The 18,573-nt window shown below is 36.8% G+C and overlaps 1 protein-coding gene across 2 annotated transcripts; it reads left to right on the plus strand.

Moving 5' to 3' along the window:
- Positions 1-1,308: 1,308 nt before the first annotated feature.
- On the plus strand, positions 1,309-17,283 carry impg2a (interphotoreceptor matrix proteoglycan 2a). Of its 2 annotated transcripts, none has more exons than XM_065251694.1 (20): positions 1,309-2,013; positions 2,098-2,322; positions 4,039-4,205; positions 4,356-4,381; positions 4,508-4,534; positions 4,645-4,685; positions 4,877-4,992; positions 6,017-6,178; positions 6,437-6,495; positions 10,419-10,439; positions 11,144-11,334; positions 11,518-11,567; positions 11,651-11,813; positions 11,916-12,922; positions 13,017-13,236; positions 13,380-13,590; positions 13,664-13,852; positions 15,523-15,724; positions 15,869-15,948; positions 16,040-17,283. In XM_065251694.1, the coding sequence occupies exons 1-20, from the start codon at positions 1,935-1,937 to the stop codon at positions 16,101-16,103; spliced, it is 3,300 nt and encodes a 1,099-aa protein (XP_065107766.1). In that variant the 5' UTR covers positions 1,309-1,934; the 3' UTR covers positions 16,104-17,283. The 2 variants fall into 2 exon arrangements, with proteins under 2 accessions (XP_065107766.1, XP_073668124.1); XM_073812023.1 differs by having other exon boundaries at positions 15,526-15,724.
- The last annotated feature ends 1,290 nt before the right edge of the window (positions 17,284-18,573 follow it).

Raw genomic sequence — 18,573 nt, forward strand, 5'->3', positions numbered from 1 at the left:
TTCTTTAACAACATTCCACAATTCATTCACATTTCTTGGTTTTGCTTCAGAAACAGCATTTTTGATATCACCCCACAAGTTCTCAATTGGATTAAGGTCTGGAGATTGGGCTGGCCACTCCATAACATTAATTTTGTTGGTTTGGAACCAAGACTTTGCCCGTTTACTAGTGTGTTTTGGGTCATTGTCTTGTTGAAACAACCATTTCAAGGGCATGTCCTCTTCAGCATAGGGCAACATGACCTCTTCAAGTATTTTAACATATGCAAACTGATCCATGATCCCTGGTATGCGATAAATAGGCCCAACACCATAGTAGGAGAAACATGCCCATATCATGCTCCATGCTTCACTGTCTTCACTGTGTACTGTGGCTTGATTTCAGAGTTTGGGGGTCGTCTCACAAACTGCCTGTGGCCCTTGGACCCAAAAAGAACAATTTTACTCTCATCAGTCCACAAAATGTTCCTCCATTTCTCTTTAGGCCAGTTGATGTGTTCTTTGGCAAATTGTAACCTCTTCTGCACATGCCTTATTTTTAACAGAGGGACTTTGCGGGGGATTCTTGAAAATAGATTAGCTTCACACAGACGTCTTCTAACTGTCACAGTACTTACAGGTAACTCCAGACTGTCTTTGATCATCCTGGAGGTGATCATTGGCTGAGCCTTTGCCATTCTGGTTATTCTTCTATCCATTTTGATGGTTGTCTTCCGTTTTCTTCCACGTCTCTCTGGTTTTGCTCTCCATTTTAAGGCATTGGAGATCATTTTAGCTGAACAGCCTATCATTTTTTGCACCTCTTTATAGGTTTTCCCCTCTCCAATCAACTTTTTAATCAAAGTACGCTGTTCTTCTGAACAATGTCTTGAACGACCCATTTTCCTCAGCTTTCAAATGCATGTTCAACAAGTGTTGGCTTCATCCTTAAATAGGGGCCACCTGATTCACACCTGTTTCTTCACAAAATTGATGACCTCAGTTATTGAATGCCACACTGCTATTTTTTTTAACACACCCCTTTCAACTAATTCAACTACTTGCCCAATTGCACAGCCTTAAGAGCGTGCATATCATGAATGCTGGGTCTCATTTGTTTTCTGAGAATCTACTGAACCTACTGGTAACTTGTTTGCCACGTAGCAATAAAAAATATACTAAAAACCTTGATTATTCTGGTTAGTCACATTGTACTGCTATTATTTTGAACAAGACTGTAGTTCTCAAATGTTAGTTTTATAGTAAAGTTTTACACCATCAAACTGTTTTTAGGATTATAATTTTAAATACCACTATCAAACAAAATAAACAACCTGCATGACATAGGGAATGCATTCAAACGTATCTGGCAAATAGTGATTAGTTGTACCACCTGACATTTTGCTGAATATGGGTTAAAAATATTGTGCAAAAAACATTCAAATTGACTGAAATATTGTTCAATAAATAAAAAATACATTTTAGGGACTTGTTTTGTCATTAACCCTTATCCAAGTTCAGCTGAGAAGTGGTTATGTAATCGCCAAAGTATCCCATTTTCCAGTAATTTTGTGATCCTGTTTGTTTTCTTGTTTTGGCCTTGACCATTCTTTTCCTCCCTGTATTTTTCTGCACTTATGGTTGCCTCCAGTTACTTCTTGATGAGCTGCTCTACAAGATTACTAAACAAGATTAGAGAGAGAGAGAGAAATCCCTTTCCATCTGTTTACCTGCATTAACAGGAGTCCGAGCCCCTGCGTTACCTGTGCCTGACTTTGATGATCTGGCTGTATAGCCCTTAATCCATAACAATACACTGGATTCACCAGATATCTTGTAACGGGTATGCACAGGTATGTAAAAGTTTGGGGGGTATCTAAACCACATTTTCCAAAGTGAAGCGCTGGCTTTCATGCAACAGCTTGTGTCTCAAGCCACAGGAAGTACCTCTCGATATGTGGCAGCTCATATGGATGTACAGCATCTGTTTTTTGGCCTGTATATCTGTAATAACCCCACTGGATATTGCTACAGGTATGGATCATTGTTCAAGTATTTTTTATGTGGGATGAGTGTGATGGTATCAGTAAGTACTGTTCATGTGTATTGGTTTTTCAGAGGAGGTTGTCTGGAATTGGTTTCCCACGCTTCAAAATTCAGATAAACACTCACGAAATGATGAAATTTCACGCTTGTTTCAAATGCTTTCGGAGAAGCATGGAGATCGAGGGCTCTTGCCAAGAAAGAAGCGTAATGTTCTCCTTTCCAGTGGAGTACGGCTCTGCAGTCGAGAAACTGTACAGCAAGTCATTAGAAATCATCTCAATTACTTCCAGCTCAGAGGTGAGAGGTTAAGACATTATTTTTACATCTTTATAAAAGAAGATTAACTCTGGGTTTTCATTCAAGAGCAAGAACTGTTATTCATGTTTCTTTCGTATTGGATAAGGGAGGCATATGGTGTTGTACATTGTGTTCTTTCTAGGTTCGAGAAGGTTTATTGTGTGTTATGCATTGTGCTTCGCAGTGGGGTTGAATGGGTTTGTGTTTGATTTGTGAATGAGATGAAATGATTTGAAGCTTATAAGAGGCCAACTCAAGTGCCAGGTTCTAATAAAAGAAGGAGTTGTCTCTGTGCAATGACATATGGTCAGTACCCTGTATGAACATGATGTTCTCTGATAAGAATAAACACATTTTGTACCATCTTTAGTGAACTCAGTAAAGGGAAATATATTACCAAATAAAACAAAATGAACAGTTTTGTAATATTGTGGAATATTTTGGAGTCCGGCTATTAACCTGTAGGTCTCTGGTTTGACCATCAGGAAGCAATAGAGGTATATCGTCCTCCTGGTGCTACAGTGATGGTTGCCCACTGTCCTGTGTGTGTTCACTACTTAATGTAATGGGTTAAAAGGTAGAGGTGTAAAACAGTGTTTTATTGAGTTTATACCAGTGGTGCAACTCCAGACCATGTTGAGCACAAAACTGTCTAAATCAATTCCAAATTAATCATTTGAAATGGAGAAAATGTCCAATCTCCAACCGCCAGGAGACCTGGAACTCTTGCAAATTGTTTGTAATGGTGGAGGTAATGCCAAACCGTAGTTGACATAATTATTACCTGTAGCAAATTAGAAATTGACTGCGTTCTTGTCTGAGACAATAGACCAAGATACTTAGTAATGCGACTGAGACAAAGACCACCGTTGTTTGCTCCTGAGAGGTCTCAGACCAAGACTCGCCAAGTAGTGCAAACACAGTTTTCCAGAGTAAGTTACAACAACATGATCTCATTAGCATCTGGCTTATATTCAATAGTCAGATCCACTCTGAGGTCTCGTTTACAGGGGAAAGAACAAGACAAACTTTCACAGCTCCCTTATGATTTCTCCAAAGACAAATTAGAAGGCAGCTTGGTGCAGTCAAAAGTCTGTTAACTGGATTGTGGCCAGTGATGTCAGAGCTATTATATCCATGGCTGAGATTAAAGATATGAGGACAGGCAAGCTGTCATTCTTGTGGAAGTGTGTCACTGAGACACCAAGTGCTCGGTTTCAGTCTGTTCAGAATTAAATGTCATGTGGACCAACTGAGTGTTTTCTGTGGAAAGAAGATCAATGCTTTTGTCTAAATAACTGAGATGTGACATTAATTTAACATGCACAACACTTCACATTATTTGACATTTAAAATTTAAAATTTTGAAATCACACTACACTTTGACAAGATGCTTACAAACAATATGGTTTGGGAAAAGCTCTAAATGAGGGAAATGATATATAATTCATTGTTAATAAATTTTTGGGACCACTGTATTGTTTTTGTTCTTCACTATTTTAACTTTAGCAACATTGCTGTTTTTAAAATGTTACAAATAATACAGTACTATTTTCTTTGCTGTGTAAAGTTTTTGAATCGTTCTTACTTTGTGTTGTCTCCTTAATAATACTTCATGTTGTTTATCAATTGTTTTTAAAGTGCACCCCTTTTCTTCCCATTGGTTTCCACAGTTCTGTAGTTTGTTGGACTTATGCAATTTTTTGTACACTACAGTTTGTCAGGAAACTGTATGGGAAGCCTTTAAAATCTTCTGGGATCGTCTCCCCAATCAGAAAGAGTACCAGAGCTGGATGAGTCAATGCCAGGATGGTACAGTCACCATACAGGACATCGGCTCTGCTTTTAGCCAATCGAAGGAACACCTAGCACTTGTCCAAAAAGTAGGCTACGTAGCATGACCTATTCTTAAAATGTGTGATAATTGTGTTAGCTTATAATTTAAATTTAAATAAAATTTCATTTGTGGAGAATATGCATATAAAAATACTGTCTGACTGTGCTTTAAATCTGTTTGTACGTTTTTATTGCAGAGACTTTATCAGACCCGACTGAAAAGGTGCAACAAAACACTCTACATAGTGAACACATTTATTTCACATACACCCACTTCCTAGTCTGTTTAATATCTATACACATTGAACGAGTCTTAATTTTTAACTTGGGTCTACTTTTTTTCTCTCAGTGAATTATCTTTAACTTCATTATGCAGGTATATACAGTACTCATAACATCCTTTCTATCTGATTTAATGCACAATTCTTATCTTAGATTATTTAGTGCCACTGTGGCATTTTACTGTAATTGTCTATTTTTTTTCAGCCCTGAGGATTCTTCTCAAGACCCAGACAGTGCACCAGCAGGTCTGTCATCCATGATTGTGTGTTACTGTTTGTGCCAGACAGTTGAAGTGGCAACAACAAAAACAGCTTTTTTGGCCCAAACTTAACTTAAACAGTTTATGCATCCTAGTTTTTAGTAATAGTTGTGCAGTTCAAGTAGATTAAAACAACTGTAATGTGTACATACCTATCGTACAATATCTTTAATACAGCAGAAGCCAATAAGGTGGTGACTGCATCAGTTCCAGATAACGTCATCACTCAGAGTGTGATGGAAGTTACAGTGGAAACACCATCTGTAGTCATGACGACTGAGCTGGATGCTGAGGTTGGTGATAGGCAACCTGAAACAAATGTTGTGATTATGGATAAAGATAAAAAAATTCGAAATTTGTTAAAGGTGGTGTGCGTAATTTTTGGAAACACTTTGGAAAGGGAGTCAGGCCGACTACCAAAACACACTTGTAGCCAATCAGCAGTAGGGGGCATGTCTACTAACCAAGCGTGCCGCACAAGCCCTGAAAAGTGAAGCCAAAACATCTCGATCGCCCCCCAGTGACTGGTCCCAGTATAGGTCATAAACCCCGCCTCCCCATGTTATTCAATGGGACTTGAGACCAACTAAAAAAATTAATTACACTTCAATTATCTTTTTTCCGAAGCTGGTTTCTGTCATTTATTGTAGTTTTTATCACACTGATGCAAATTCAAATGTTTGTTTTTAAAATAAGTTGGCGTTTAGTTAGTTATTTAATGATATAAAAACGGTGGTGTCACGTCATGATATCACAGATATCAGCTGTGATATCGTGTGATATGCGCATTCTGCGAGAGCGAGGGCGGGGTCTTGATTTCGCTGCTTTACTTCCTGCTCACTACTGCGCATGACTGGTCCTGAAATCGCTACTGTGCGGACTCAAGACCCAAGATGTCAGCGCCATATCGGGACTCTGGCGGCTTCTCTTTTTACCAATGGAAGAGAGCGAACAGGCGTTGTCCATCTTTTTTTACAGTCTATGCTACTAACCGACATCGTTGCCTGGAATGCGTATGTGTGGGGCGGGTCTATCAAAGAAGGTCCAGATTCTATTGGGGTAGGAGCATGTTTGTTTAGGTGATTTTAAATATCAACATTGGTTTTCAGAGATCATGCACCCTGCCTTTAAGAATGGTGGTATCTTGATTAAAGGGAAAATATAGCTGAGCCGATTAATTAACCATCTAACTTTAGTCATTATTTAATGAAAATCTTTCTGCCCAGTCAATTCTGATGCATAAATGGTAAACACAAAAAGAACAGAATCATGATCACCTGCTGACCAATGTTAATTTGTGTTTGCTTCATGTGGTAGATTACTAATGAGATTGAAGAGCCTGCTCCTTTATCTCCACGTCCTCTGGTTGAGCAGAATGTGGAGCTGACGTTGTTACTGGCAGGAGAGCCGTGGAGCGAACAGCTGTCTGATCCCACCAGCACTGAGCGACACAATCTCACCCAACAGTTCACAGAGAAGGTACAACACACACACATGCTACTAGTTCTTACATAAAAAAAAACATGCATAGAAGTAGACTACAATCTTTTATAGGGTCAAACATTTGCATTAATACAAAGTATATTATTTTCTGTATTTCTGATAATTTTCCTGTTTCTGTGTTTTCTTTATACATTCATTTGAAGCTCATATAGCACTGTATTAAGCACTGTATACTGTAAATAAATTTGAATTGATTTATGTTTAATACAGTATGTGTATATATTATGTTTATAGATTTCAACTGCTTTAAAGAAACTAACTGAATTCAAGAGTGTATCAGTACTGGATATAAGGTATGTTAGCCTTGTTATTTTTTTGAGTAGTTTAACTTTTTTTTGTCATGTAAATAACCATACACAGTATAGCAAAATACTTTGTACAACAATCTTCCTACAGTATGCAATACATTAATATACATAATAACAATAGAAGAAATCAAAAAAGTTTAAAGTGCACCTATTTCATTGCTAAAAAACAACGTTATTTTGTGTAGTTGGTATAATACAATGTGCTTGCATGGTTTATCGTTCAAAAAACTCTTTATTTTCTACATACCCTACATCAGGGCCTGAAGTTAACTTTTTTGACCACCAGCCACTGTGGCAGGTGGATTTAGAAATCCACCTGCCACAGAGACTTTTTACCAGCCAGTTTTTTTTTTGCCCGAATAGTGAATTATAACACTGTCTTTATTGTATGAATTAAATATAATTTTTTTTTAGAGCTACAAAAGTGAATTTCTCTTTGTCTTAGGGTGTTTCATTAACATTAATGACACAGACTTAAGTAGGTTAATTGAGGTTACTGTCTCTTTAAGACCAGCACAGACTGGTTTTTGACTCTTTATACATACACAAGACATAAAGAAATGTTTTATTAGAAAATTAATACTTTTGAGATCATTTTGTTTATATGTGCCCTGTCAAGAGCAGAAAGATTTTATGTAAACATGCTTTTAGGAACGCGTCTCTCCGATGTGCCCTATTGAGTCCCCTTAAACCCGCGCACGCACACAGAGACAGAGGGGGCACAAACTGCGCACATACGTTGTTTTTCATTACTATATTCGCAAAATGTATGTTAATGTACTACAGTATAAGGCATAGTAGCGCAACTCTCTCTAAAGTTTACACTTCAAGAGTTCTGATCCGTCACAGCAGCACTACACATCTGTGCAACTGTGATTGTACAGTAGCATATGTCAGCATTGCATTCTCATCCCATCTCACCAACAATTTAATACTTACTCGCACATCCAAACGTAGTCAGAGAAGTGCCTCATCTTCTTTCCAGTCGCATGAACGTTGCGAAACAGCAGTCGCATCCTCTCAATGAATCACTCAATTTGCATCAGTGATATGAGCAGGTTGATAAGAAATGAGCGGGTGCCGGTTACGAGTCATCCAAAAATATTTTAATGATATTCAGGCCGCGGTCAGTCGGTCGAGTTTAAAAACTATTTTGAACAATTACGGTGTTGTGTCGAACTCAGTTCCCCCTATGTTTCCCTTTAGTGTAGTGCTTTTATAGCGTTTTCATCACGTTACATTTAGAACGATTAAAGATTTGAATTGGTTATACTAAAAAGGCATAATATCATTTTTTTATTAAATATTTCATACATTTGACAGTTTTCTATTAGGGTATTTCTTTTAAAATATAGCCTGTCTTTTTCTCTTTTTTTCCTTTACTGGTTGTTTTAAAAATGTAATGTTTGCATACATAATTAAATAAATAGTATACATATAATATGATTCATACTGTAAAAATAATTGCCTTACCATTAAGAACAATACAGATACATTACAGAAATGCACACATATACATCTCAGTAGCCATTAAAACTTTAAATATATAAATAATAAAACCTATAACGTGATAAAAACGCCATAAAAACACTACACTGAAGGGACAAATAGGGGGAACATAGGGGGAACAGACTTCGACACAACCACTGGCGGGTTAGTTGAAAATGTCGGTCGGGAGTGGGTTGTTTATACAATGACCCGCGCATCACTGATTCGCATTGGCTATCCGCCAATTTGGCTGGTAGATTGACAGTGTTACCCGCCAATTGCAAAATCCACCCGCATTTGGCGCGTGGTCGGGTGTTAATGTCATGCCCTGCCGTACATTTTTGTAGATTCAGATGATAATGCGATCATCCACCACTTTTGTCCTATATAGACATACAGGATTTTTATGGTGCTGAGCTCACCAGTGTGTTGTTTTTTAGTCAGGATGTACCATATTGTTGATCTGGCCACTCTTAATGTTCCTGCTATATCTCTGATGGATTTGTTGTGTTTTTGAAACCTAAATATGGTCTGTATCACTTGCATGGCGATGTCCCTGAATCAAATGATTTGGGTTCACACCCACAGCTTTCAAATGCAATTGCCACACTTAAAATCAACTCCAGACCTTTAACATCTGTCATTCATGAGGAAATTATTTAAAAATAGACAATACCTGTCCATAAAACAGCTTTTAAGTCAACTGTCCCGTTATTTTTGACCCCTTTAAAAAGGGGGAGCTCCATATTAAACGGCTGTAATTCCTAAATCCTTTAGCCAATTTGGATGTGAATACCCTCACAATAAAGCTGAGAGTGTTCACTGTAAGCCAATAGTAATAATATGACTGTAACTGGAATACATTTTGGTAAACAGCTAAAATAACACAAAATGTGCCTCTGTTCCAATACTTATGGAGGGCACTGTAGTTATAGACAGATTTCTGTCAAGAGGTCCTTATAAATGTTACACATTGCACCTTGCACCTGAAATTTATTGTACATTAATTTACATGTAAAACATAACAGTCTGTACTGCCAATATTTATAGTACTCTGTAAAATGTTAAAGGGGACATTCCATGAAAATCAGACTTTTTCCATTAAGTGCTATAATTGGGTCCCCAGTGCTTCTACAAACCCAGAAAACATGAAAAATAGCAACCCTGTAACTTTGTTTTGGTAAGGCTTTCTCTGCAAGCATGTGAATATATAGGTCATTCGGATTTCGCTCCCCCCATGACATAGGTAGAGGATCTCATTATAATGATACCGCCCCTTCAACTGCGCTATACAACCATGAACGGCCTCACGAGTGCGATAGACAGAGAAAAAGAATGACTGACAGCACGACGCGTTTGTATTCCCTCAAAGACAAACAGGAGCCTACAATCTTATAACTTGTAGTAGTTTTAATAATCTTTCTAAAGATTGAAGATGAGGGTTAATGTTACCTTAGTGCATGAGAGAGAGCGAGTGAGTGAGAGAGAGCAAGTGAGCAAACGAACGAGAGAGAGAGCAACGCGACAGTTCGCTTTCAAGTATGTTGTTTAATATGTTTCTCTGAAGTTTATAACACGAGGATTAATGCACTGCACCAGACAGAATGAGAGAACAATGCGTATTCACTATCATACACAATAAGCATAAATATGTTGTTTAATGTTTCTCTGAAGTTTCAAATGAATACGAGGAGTTACAAGATAGAGAGACTGACAGAAACGCGAATGTGTTCAATCACAATAAACTAAAACATGTCATTTGATCTGTTTCTCTAAAGTTTATGCATTAAACGTGTTGTTTTACTACAGATCATTTAAATGTGCTCATGTGGTTTGGTCAAAAAGTAAACTTCTGAGTGCTTGTGGAAGAGGATTTTATTGTAACATGCTGAAAATCATTATGGCTGTTTAAAACACTGGCAGCATGAGACCTTAAAGTCTTTATTTTTAATCCAGAATGTTTCCCATCTGCTGATAATCATGTATTTAGTATGCATAAAACATATGATTGACTTTTTAAACTTGTTTAAATATATAATGCTGAAAATCTCTTACTAACTTCTTTCGTGAGTGAATGCAATGCCTTGTCTACAGCGTGAGCGCTTAAGACTCAGCCCACCTGAGCAGCTCATTTGGATTTAAAGGGATACACACAAAAACGATGCATTTTTGCTCAGACCCATAAAGTGCCTATTTTAACATGCCACAATAAATTACCTATATGGTATTTTGAGCTAAAACTTCAAATATGTACTCTGGGGACATCAAAGATTTATTTAATATCTTAAAAACTTCTTGTGGAATGTCCCCTTTAAATGTGAATGAGTAAATGAATAAATGAGCACTGAATGTACTATACAGTGCTCTCAAAGTGTACTTGTATTTGAACTCATAAGCTGCATTTCATTTTCTCCCTGTAGGCCAAAGCAGGATCTCATAAGGTTAGTCACTTGTTTGTTTTGTTTACTTAATATAGGTTAAAGAGTGAGAAAATATGTGAGTTGCATTTTGTATATGGATTTTAATGCACTCTTAAAAAAGAATTCCCCCCCCCCCCCTTAAGATCACCATTAATGTTGAATGGGATTTTAATGATAAAATGTGCCTAGTGTATTGTCTTCCTAGAGTGAATAATAAGCTAAAATAGCAATATTTTAGTTAAGGACGGTCTGTGAGGCAAGGTCGATTAAAATTTCTTGCACTACGGAAAGCAATCACAACGGCTAACATTCCCTAATTTCAAGGTTTTATATTCCATTAACAAATTTCACCATGGACATTTGAAAATGGATTAAAAAAAAAGAAACTACAGCACATGCCACTACCTTTGGGTCTGAGCTTTAAATAAGCAGTGTTGTGCTAATATGCAGGGTTTCTTGTATATAGTAAGATTGTTCAGAGCTCTGTATGTTTCTCATTATAGCTGCAGTTTTTGTGGTTGCATTACCAAGATGTTTGTTTACAACGCCATTTAAACTTAAGGAACATCTTAAACTTAACCTCTGGGAAACTGCCCCATGTCATTTTGTGTTAAAATAAATCAAAGGGACAACACAAGGTGTGTTTAAAAGTACACAAAATGTGCCAATAACATCTGTTTTAAGAGTGTGCAATCATATATTAATGTGTTATTTTCTCACTGCAGTGGTGAAAAATCAGTGCTGGTGGAATATGTTGTGTTCCTCCAGACCAGCAGTGAGGAGATCAGCAGTGAGACACTGGACTTCATTAACATCCAGTCAAACATGGTAGAGGGCACCTATGGTGACTCTCCGCAGCCCACCATCCAGTACACCATGATAAACCCCCACTCTTACATCACTGATGCCTTGAATGGTACTGCTCTACCTGTTTGTAGTTTACACTGGTATATGGTACATTTAAGTATGGAATGATCAGTTGCAGACTTCTTGCACACAGCAGGCTTTCAAAACAAAGTCAGCAAAAAATGGGGGGCCTGTGCCCAAGTAGAGCTTTATGTCTAGCAACGCCCCTGATTTAATGTGTGTTTGTTTTTAGAGGAAACATCTACAGAGGAAGCCAATTCTGCAACTGACCCTGGGCACAAGGTGAATTCATATTTCTGTAAAGCTGACAATGAAGCGTGCAGTATATCAACTAGAATCAGCTCCTTATTTTGTTAATCATCTAGGCTGATATTCAGAGTATTGAAAAAACACCCACTTTGTCTGGAGAGGTGGGCAAGGAGGTCTTCACCATACATCCTACATTGGGAATAGAACAGGAATTTATGGGAAAGCATGAAGTCATAACTATAGATGGGGAGGCACCACCTATCACTGATGATCCCAACGGTAATTTACATGAGGGAAAGAATAGTACAGTATGTTCAGGGATATACACTAAAATGGTGATGGTAGAATCATGTAAAGATGGTTATATGTTCTTTATTTCAGACATTGAAGACAAGGGGTTGGTGTCTTTGTCAACACCCAGCACTCCTACTATAAATGGTGTAGCTGATGATCCCTTTATTGATGCCAAACAAGACAGTGACATCAAAATGGCTGATTTTGACCTTTTCTCTGGATCTGGTGGCACAGCAGAGGACTGGGTGACTGACCTTCCTACTGAAGCAAAAAAGCCATCTGGAAAGAAAGAAGATGGCATAGATGTTTTGATAGATGTAGACACATCCCTGTTAGAGGAGTATGAATTCACCACCATTACCACAATTACAAAGGTAATAGAAGACCACATATTGCCTGTAGAAGTATCTGGATTAGTTACAAATGAACCTGGAGAAGATGGAGACATTCAAGTTGGTCTTGATACACCTTCCACACCACGTGTAAAAGAAGAGGAGACGAAAACTAACCCAGAATCTGAGGTGTACCACATATTACCTAAGGAAGAAGAGAGTCCAGAGGAAGACAACAAGGATGTAGTTGTTCCTACAGAAACACAAAAGGGTGAAGAATCTTTAGTTGTGATAACACAACAGAAATCAGGGGAAGTTGATGAAAAGGAAGGAAACTATTTTGTAGTTGCTTCACCTACACAGTTTTCAAAGGAAGATCTAACAAATGATGAGATTTTGTTGGTCACTGTTAAACCAGCAGACCCGATCTACCCAACATCTCTTTCACCAGAAAAAGAATCACCCTTCACCATCATCACTATGATGACACCAGCAAATGTTGAGTTAACGCCTACTGTCAATTCAGGAGTGATGAGCACATCCCTGGATTATAATGGGATACATTATGAGGAGGAAGATGGTAGTGGCATTCCTGGTGTTATTAAAGGCGATGATATTTCCAGCATTGCCCTGCCAACAAACCCGGGGCGAGCTTTGATGGTCTTCTTCAGTCTTCGTGTTACCAACATGATGTTCTCTGAGGATCTGTTCAATAAGAGCTCTCCAGAGTACAAAGCCTTGGAGCAGCGCTTTATTGAACTGGTAGTGTGCTTCCTCTTTTCACATTTGCTCTCAAACATTCATTAATTCATTTACTCAATTATAAGAAATAACTATTATTGATCTTGTTCCTCAGCTGGTGCCCTATCTTCAGTCAAACCTCAGTAACTTTGAGAACCTGGAGATCCTAAACTTCAGGAATGGAAGTATTGTCGTGAACAGCCGTATGAAGTTTGCAAAACCAGTTCCTCAAGGAGTCACAACTGCTGTTTACCTCATTTTAGAGGACTTCTGCAACACTGCTTACCAGACCATGAACCTCGCCATTGACAAATATTCTTTGGATGTAGAATCAGGTAAGACAAGTTTGCCTGGAGTAAAGTCTGTTTTTAACGTGTATGCTAACATATGCGCATGGTCGAACGTACTTCGAACTTTAGTAACTTCAGCTACAATGTACCAATTAACCAACAAATAACACAACCTTGTGTTGTTTTAGGTGAAAATGCAGACCCATGCAAGTTTCAGGCATGTAATGAGTATGCAGAATGTACTGTGAACCGCTGGTCAGGTGAAGGAGAATGTGTGTGTAGTGCTGGATATTTCAGTGTGGATGGGCTTCCCTGCCAGAGCATCTGTGAACTTCAGCTTGACTTCTGCTTAAATGATGGGAAATGTGACATCATTCCAGATCAAGGAGCCATCTGCAGGTTTGATTATATGGTTATTTGGTGCTTTTTAGACGTGATGTGACATATGTTTATATGCGTGTGTGCTCTGTAGATGTCGTGTGGGAGAGAACTGGTGGTACAGGGGGGAACATTGTGAAGAATATGTATCCGAGCCACTCGTTGTTGGCATTGCTATAGCATCTGTTGCTGGTTTCCTGCTGGTGGCATCAGGAGTTATCTTCTTTTTAGCAAGAACTCTGAGAGATCAGTATGACAAGGATGAACTGGAGGAACCAATACGGTAAGTCAAACAATATGAAAGTGATAGTTCGCCCAAAAATAAAAATGACGTCATTTACTCACACACAAGCCATTCGTTATACATCATTTTTCAGATGAACACATTTTCATTTTTTTTTAGAAAATGTCCTAGCTCTTCCAAGCTTTATAACAGTTGAAAATTGGTTAATTCCTTCAAGCCCAAAGAATGTGCATCCATCCTTCAAAGTTTTCCTGTTAAGTTCAACATTTAAAGTTTTAAATATGTATATTTCTCAAAAAACAAAATTACAAAATCGCATTGATTACCCTCAGAAGGCCTTTAGTTATTCCCCTGGAGCCGTGTGGATTACTTTTGTGAACGATGGATGCACATTCTTAGGGCTTGAAGGAAGATGACCCAATTTTCAACTGTTTTAAAGCTTGAAAGAGCTAGAATGTTTCCTAAAATAACTGATAATGTGTTTGTCTGAAAGATGATGGACATATGTATCTTGGATGGCTTGGGGGTGAGATGGGGCAATTTTGATTTTGGGTTGAATTATCCCTTTAACTCTTTCCCTGCCATTAATGAGTTATCATGTCAATTAAGTGTTGCAACTAGTTCAAACTTTTTTCAATCTGTTTCTTCTCTCTTTACCAATGACGAGTTTTTATGACAATCCTTATTTCCGCTATTATGCACTAGATGGCACTCTTACCCATGTTATAAAACACCACAGCATATACGGATCCAAATGCAGTAAATGCTCTGTGTATCTTTTGATCATTGTTCCGAATCTGATCTCTAACAAAAATGCAATTATCTCAGCTTTTTGTTCAAAATTTGATATTTCTAAAGAGAGCTACCCATATTTGAGGGGTGTTAAAAAGATAACAAATGAAGATAGGATAAAACTGTTGCTTTTTGTTTAAAAGCAGAGGGCCTGTTCTTTCATTTAAAATATTGTTTGCTTATATATACTTTTTTTTCTGGAAGGCATTCAACTTTTGTGAAAATCATAAAAATGCTTGCACTGGCTGGCAACTTTTCGAAAAAATGCTGGCTGTGAAAGAATTGAAATGATAAAAATGGGTGCATTCCAATACTATACACCTAGGGCGATTTCTCGGACAGGGATTAGACTAGTTTTAGACTAAAATAAATGACTGGGCTGTCCAATCTGTAAACAACATTTTTTAAAGGTAAGTGGTTGCAATCAATTTATTTAAGATACATTTAAACAAAGGTTTTTTGTTTTGTTTTGCCTTTCAATTTTTTTGTTTAAATGTAGCTTAAATAAATTAGAGTAAATTGAATGAATAATTTTTTTCAGTGTAGCAAACACTTTAAATATATCAGTGCCTCAAAATGCACACAAGTAATACTTTTAGTAAGGCATGTTTGTTAAAACTAGTTATATTTCCTAATTAAACTAAGGTAGTCCTGGCTTAAGATAGTCCCTGTCCGGGAAACCACCCCCTAAAGTACCCATATATTACTGTACATCACATACAGACCCTGCTTAAAGTTTACTCAGCAAATATCATGGGTTTGAGGGAATATACATACTGATAATGTATACTGTATGCACTGTAAGTCACTTTGCATAAAAGCATCTGTCAAAAAGATACATGGAAATGCATCATTGCCATTATAACAATGGCTGTTGTAACCAAGCTTTTTTTATGTGTGTGTGTGTTTGTATGTAGAAGAGATGATAGTTTTCCATTTCTAGACAGGGCCACCAAGTATAACCCGATGTTCGAGAGTGATTTAACAACAGGTTACAGCCATTACTACCGGCGGTACCCTGACCCCCCAGTTCACAGCAGTGGCAGTGCTGAGGCCTCCACAGAATTTAGCAGTGAAGAGATACGCCATATTTATGAGAACAGTGAGCTCACCAAGGAGGTATGAGTCTGTGTTTGTGCACAAAGCTAAAGTTATTTGTATGTATTTTGTATAGGTGGGCCACACTCACTTGATGCTTGTAAAAGTTTGTGTGACAGTGCAAATGTGTAACAATGTTTTTGGTATTTTCTTCCAATTCCACAGGAGATTCAAGATCGCATCCGCATCCTTGAACTCTACGCCAGAGATCGTCAGTTTGCAGACTTTGTGCGGCAGCATCAAACGTGAGTGTTATTGAAAGTAATTTGTTTGACCTATAGTACTTTTGAGTGTTTTCACCGCTCACAACTCCTCATGTTGTTTTTATTTGATCAGAGCTATTGACAATCAAAGAGAAAGTTCCTCCACACAGACAGCACAACTGAGTGCCACAAGCTAAAGCCAAGAATTTCCTGAGAATTGCATAAACGTAAACATGTTTTTGTTTCCTGTTGCAACTAGTTGAAACTTTATTCAATCTCTTTCTTCTTTCTTTGTTTTCGTGCTTATGCAAAATAAAATGATCTACTGACCTGTCATAAAAGAAGGTTTAAAAAAACAGTAAAATCTCTATTATATTCCTTTAGTACTATCTTTGGTTTTGTTTGCACTTCCCTTGTTTAATTGGGTATATGTTTTCCCTTTGGGTCATTGTATTCTTGTTTTTGGTTAAAACTGTTAGTGCCTTCTAGTCTGTTTTCTTCTGGCTGTGGCCCAAGCTCTGAGCCATTCAGCCTTTAGTGTTTTTAAAGATAAAGGCCTGCCCAAACACAGGGCCCACCCACTTTCTGGAAATTACTTGAATCACTATTATTATTGTTGTTGTTATATAATGTTTATTCTATTGTAACGTTTAGTGTTTCACTGCTTCTTACTCCTGCCCTTTAGGGAATGGGTTTTGTCAATTTTGCATTTAAAGAGACTTTACTTGACTTTGGCAATTCCCTCAGCTTTTGGCAGCTTTTTTCTATGAGGCAGTGGACAAAAAATCTTCTTTATCAAGATTTTACTAAGATTATACTTTATCAAAATTATACTAAAAATAAACAATTTTCAGGTTGCTCCATCTTAATTTTGCCATATAGTTTTATTTTTCTTGTGATTACTCCCATTCATTATTTTATAACCGGTTCCCCTTTTTGTCATTTTCCTCATATTGCAGCTACATTTTTAAAATCTTACATTTCTATTATTTAGTTCAGACACCACTTTGTTTAGATTCTTTTATTTTTTTACAGCTATATTTACAGAATTTCTAATTTGATCAGTTACAGAGTTTACCCTAAAACTGAAATGATGTCATTACCTTTCAATGTTCTTTATTTATTTTCTGTTGAACATGCCTGTTAAATGCCTGTTCTTATAAATTCATATTAAAAATATGGACATTTATTGTGCATTTTATTAGTGGAGCCCTTAACCCTATTTATTTTAATTGTATGGAACAAACATTTATTCGCACTTTAATTTATAGATTTAAAAATGTATATGGTTTTGTGTCATATGAATAAATATATTATGCATAGACAAACTGTCATTTTATGTATGTGTGAGTGCAATAAAAAAATAAAACCTTTTGATACTGAACACTTTTAGACTTTTTTACAGATTTTGAGTAAATGGTGTACTCTGATGTCAGGACTAGTTGGGCTCCCATGCATCACTTAATTAGGATTACGAAAGCTCACTGCAATTAGTCAAAGCAGAGATTACAGCGCAGATTACAAGGCAAACACTTTTAACTATAAGTTTTTCTAGGGCAGCCAAAATTGTGTGTACTGTAAGTCACTTTAGATAGACACCAGCTAATTGATAAAGCAGAATTAAGGTCTTGCGATTAAGATGCAAAATGTGTTATTTCTGCAGCACGTGTATTAAACCCTAATTATATGCATTTCATGTGAATCCCTTGTACACTGTATTTGTATCATTTTTAACCCCTTCCCATAACTTATTACAGTTGCACATCAGTCTAACCTGTAGGGGGCAGTGCATGTGTTTTTAATATTGCAAAGCGTGTTCATGGTGTTTTGATGATGTTAAATTGTACTTGAAGCCTTGAATTGGTGTATCTTATATATATATATATACTATAATGTTCAAAGTAGACCCACTGTTATTTTTTATTTTCTAAAGAGTATCTTTCTTATGTGTGCTAGTCCTGTCCCCCCAATTTTTATTCAAACATAAATGTAAATAAATTTCAAAATATTTATTTTTTGTATATTTTGAAAAATATTTAAAATTATTTTAATAAGTATATTTTACAGCATTTATATTCACGTTGCATAAAAAGAAAATGAACTTTTGAATTTTTCTGGAATGTGGGTGAAATCCATTTTGAAGTATATGTTGAAATTTAAAGGTTAAAACTAAATATATTTATATATAGAAATTATTAAGCTTTTTAATATATTTAAAACATATTTTTTGCTCAAATAAATGTTTTTTTTTTGCCATATGGGTCAGGATTTTGAGTTCATTTTTAAGTATGAAGGTACACTGTAAAAAATATGCAGCATTTGTTTCAAGTCCACATATAGCCTATTTGTATGCTTCTTTAACTTAAATTAAGTTAAACAATTGCAACTTGTTTTTATAAGTTATGTCAACTATTCCTTAAAATAGTATGTTGAATTGAATTTCAAAACCAAGTTGTTTTAACTTCATGCTGCATTTCTTTTTGCATTGTAAGTATGAAAGTCTGTTGTTGACTTGCAAGCGTGTTATGTAACACATAACATTTGCATAGATAATTGTGTTTGGTCTACTTGTATTTCTTTGCAGCCAAAATTGTTGTTTTTTCTTTCTCACATTTCTTTGACAATTTAATACCAGCGGGCAGAAGTTTGGCTTGTCTAGAATCTCTC

This window comes from Paramisgurnus dabryanus, chromosome 15 (assembly GCF_030506205.2).
Source record: "Paramisgurnus dabryanus chromosome 15, PD_genome_1.1, whole genome shotgun sequence".
Classification (NCBI taxonomy): Eukaryota; Metazoa; Chordata; class Actinopteri; order Cypriniformes; family Cobitidae; genus Paramisgurnus; species Paramisgurnus dabryanus.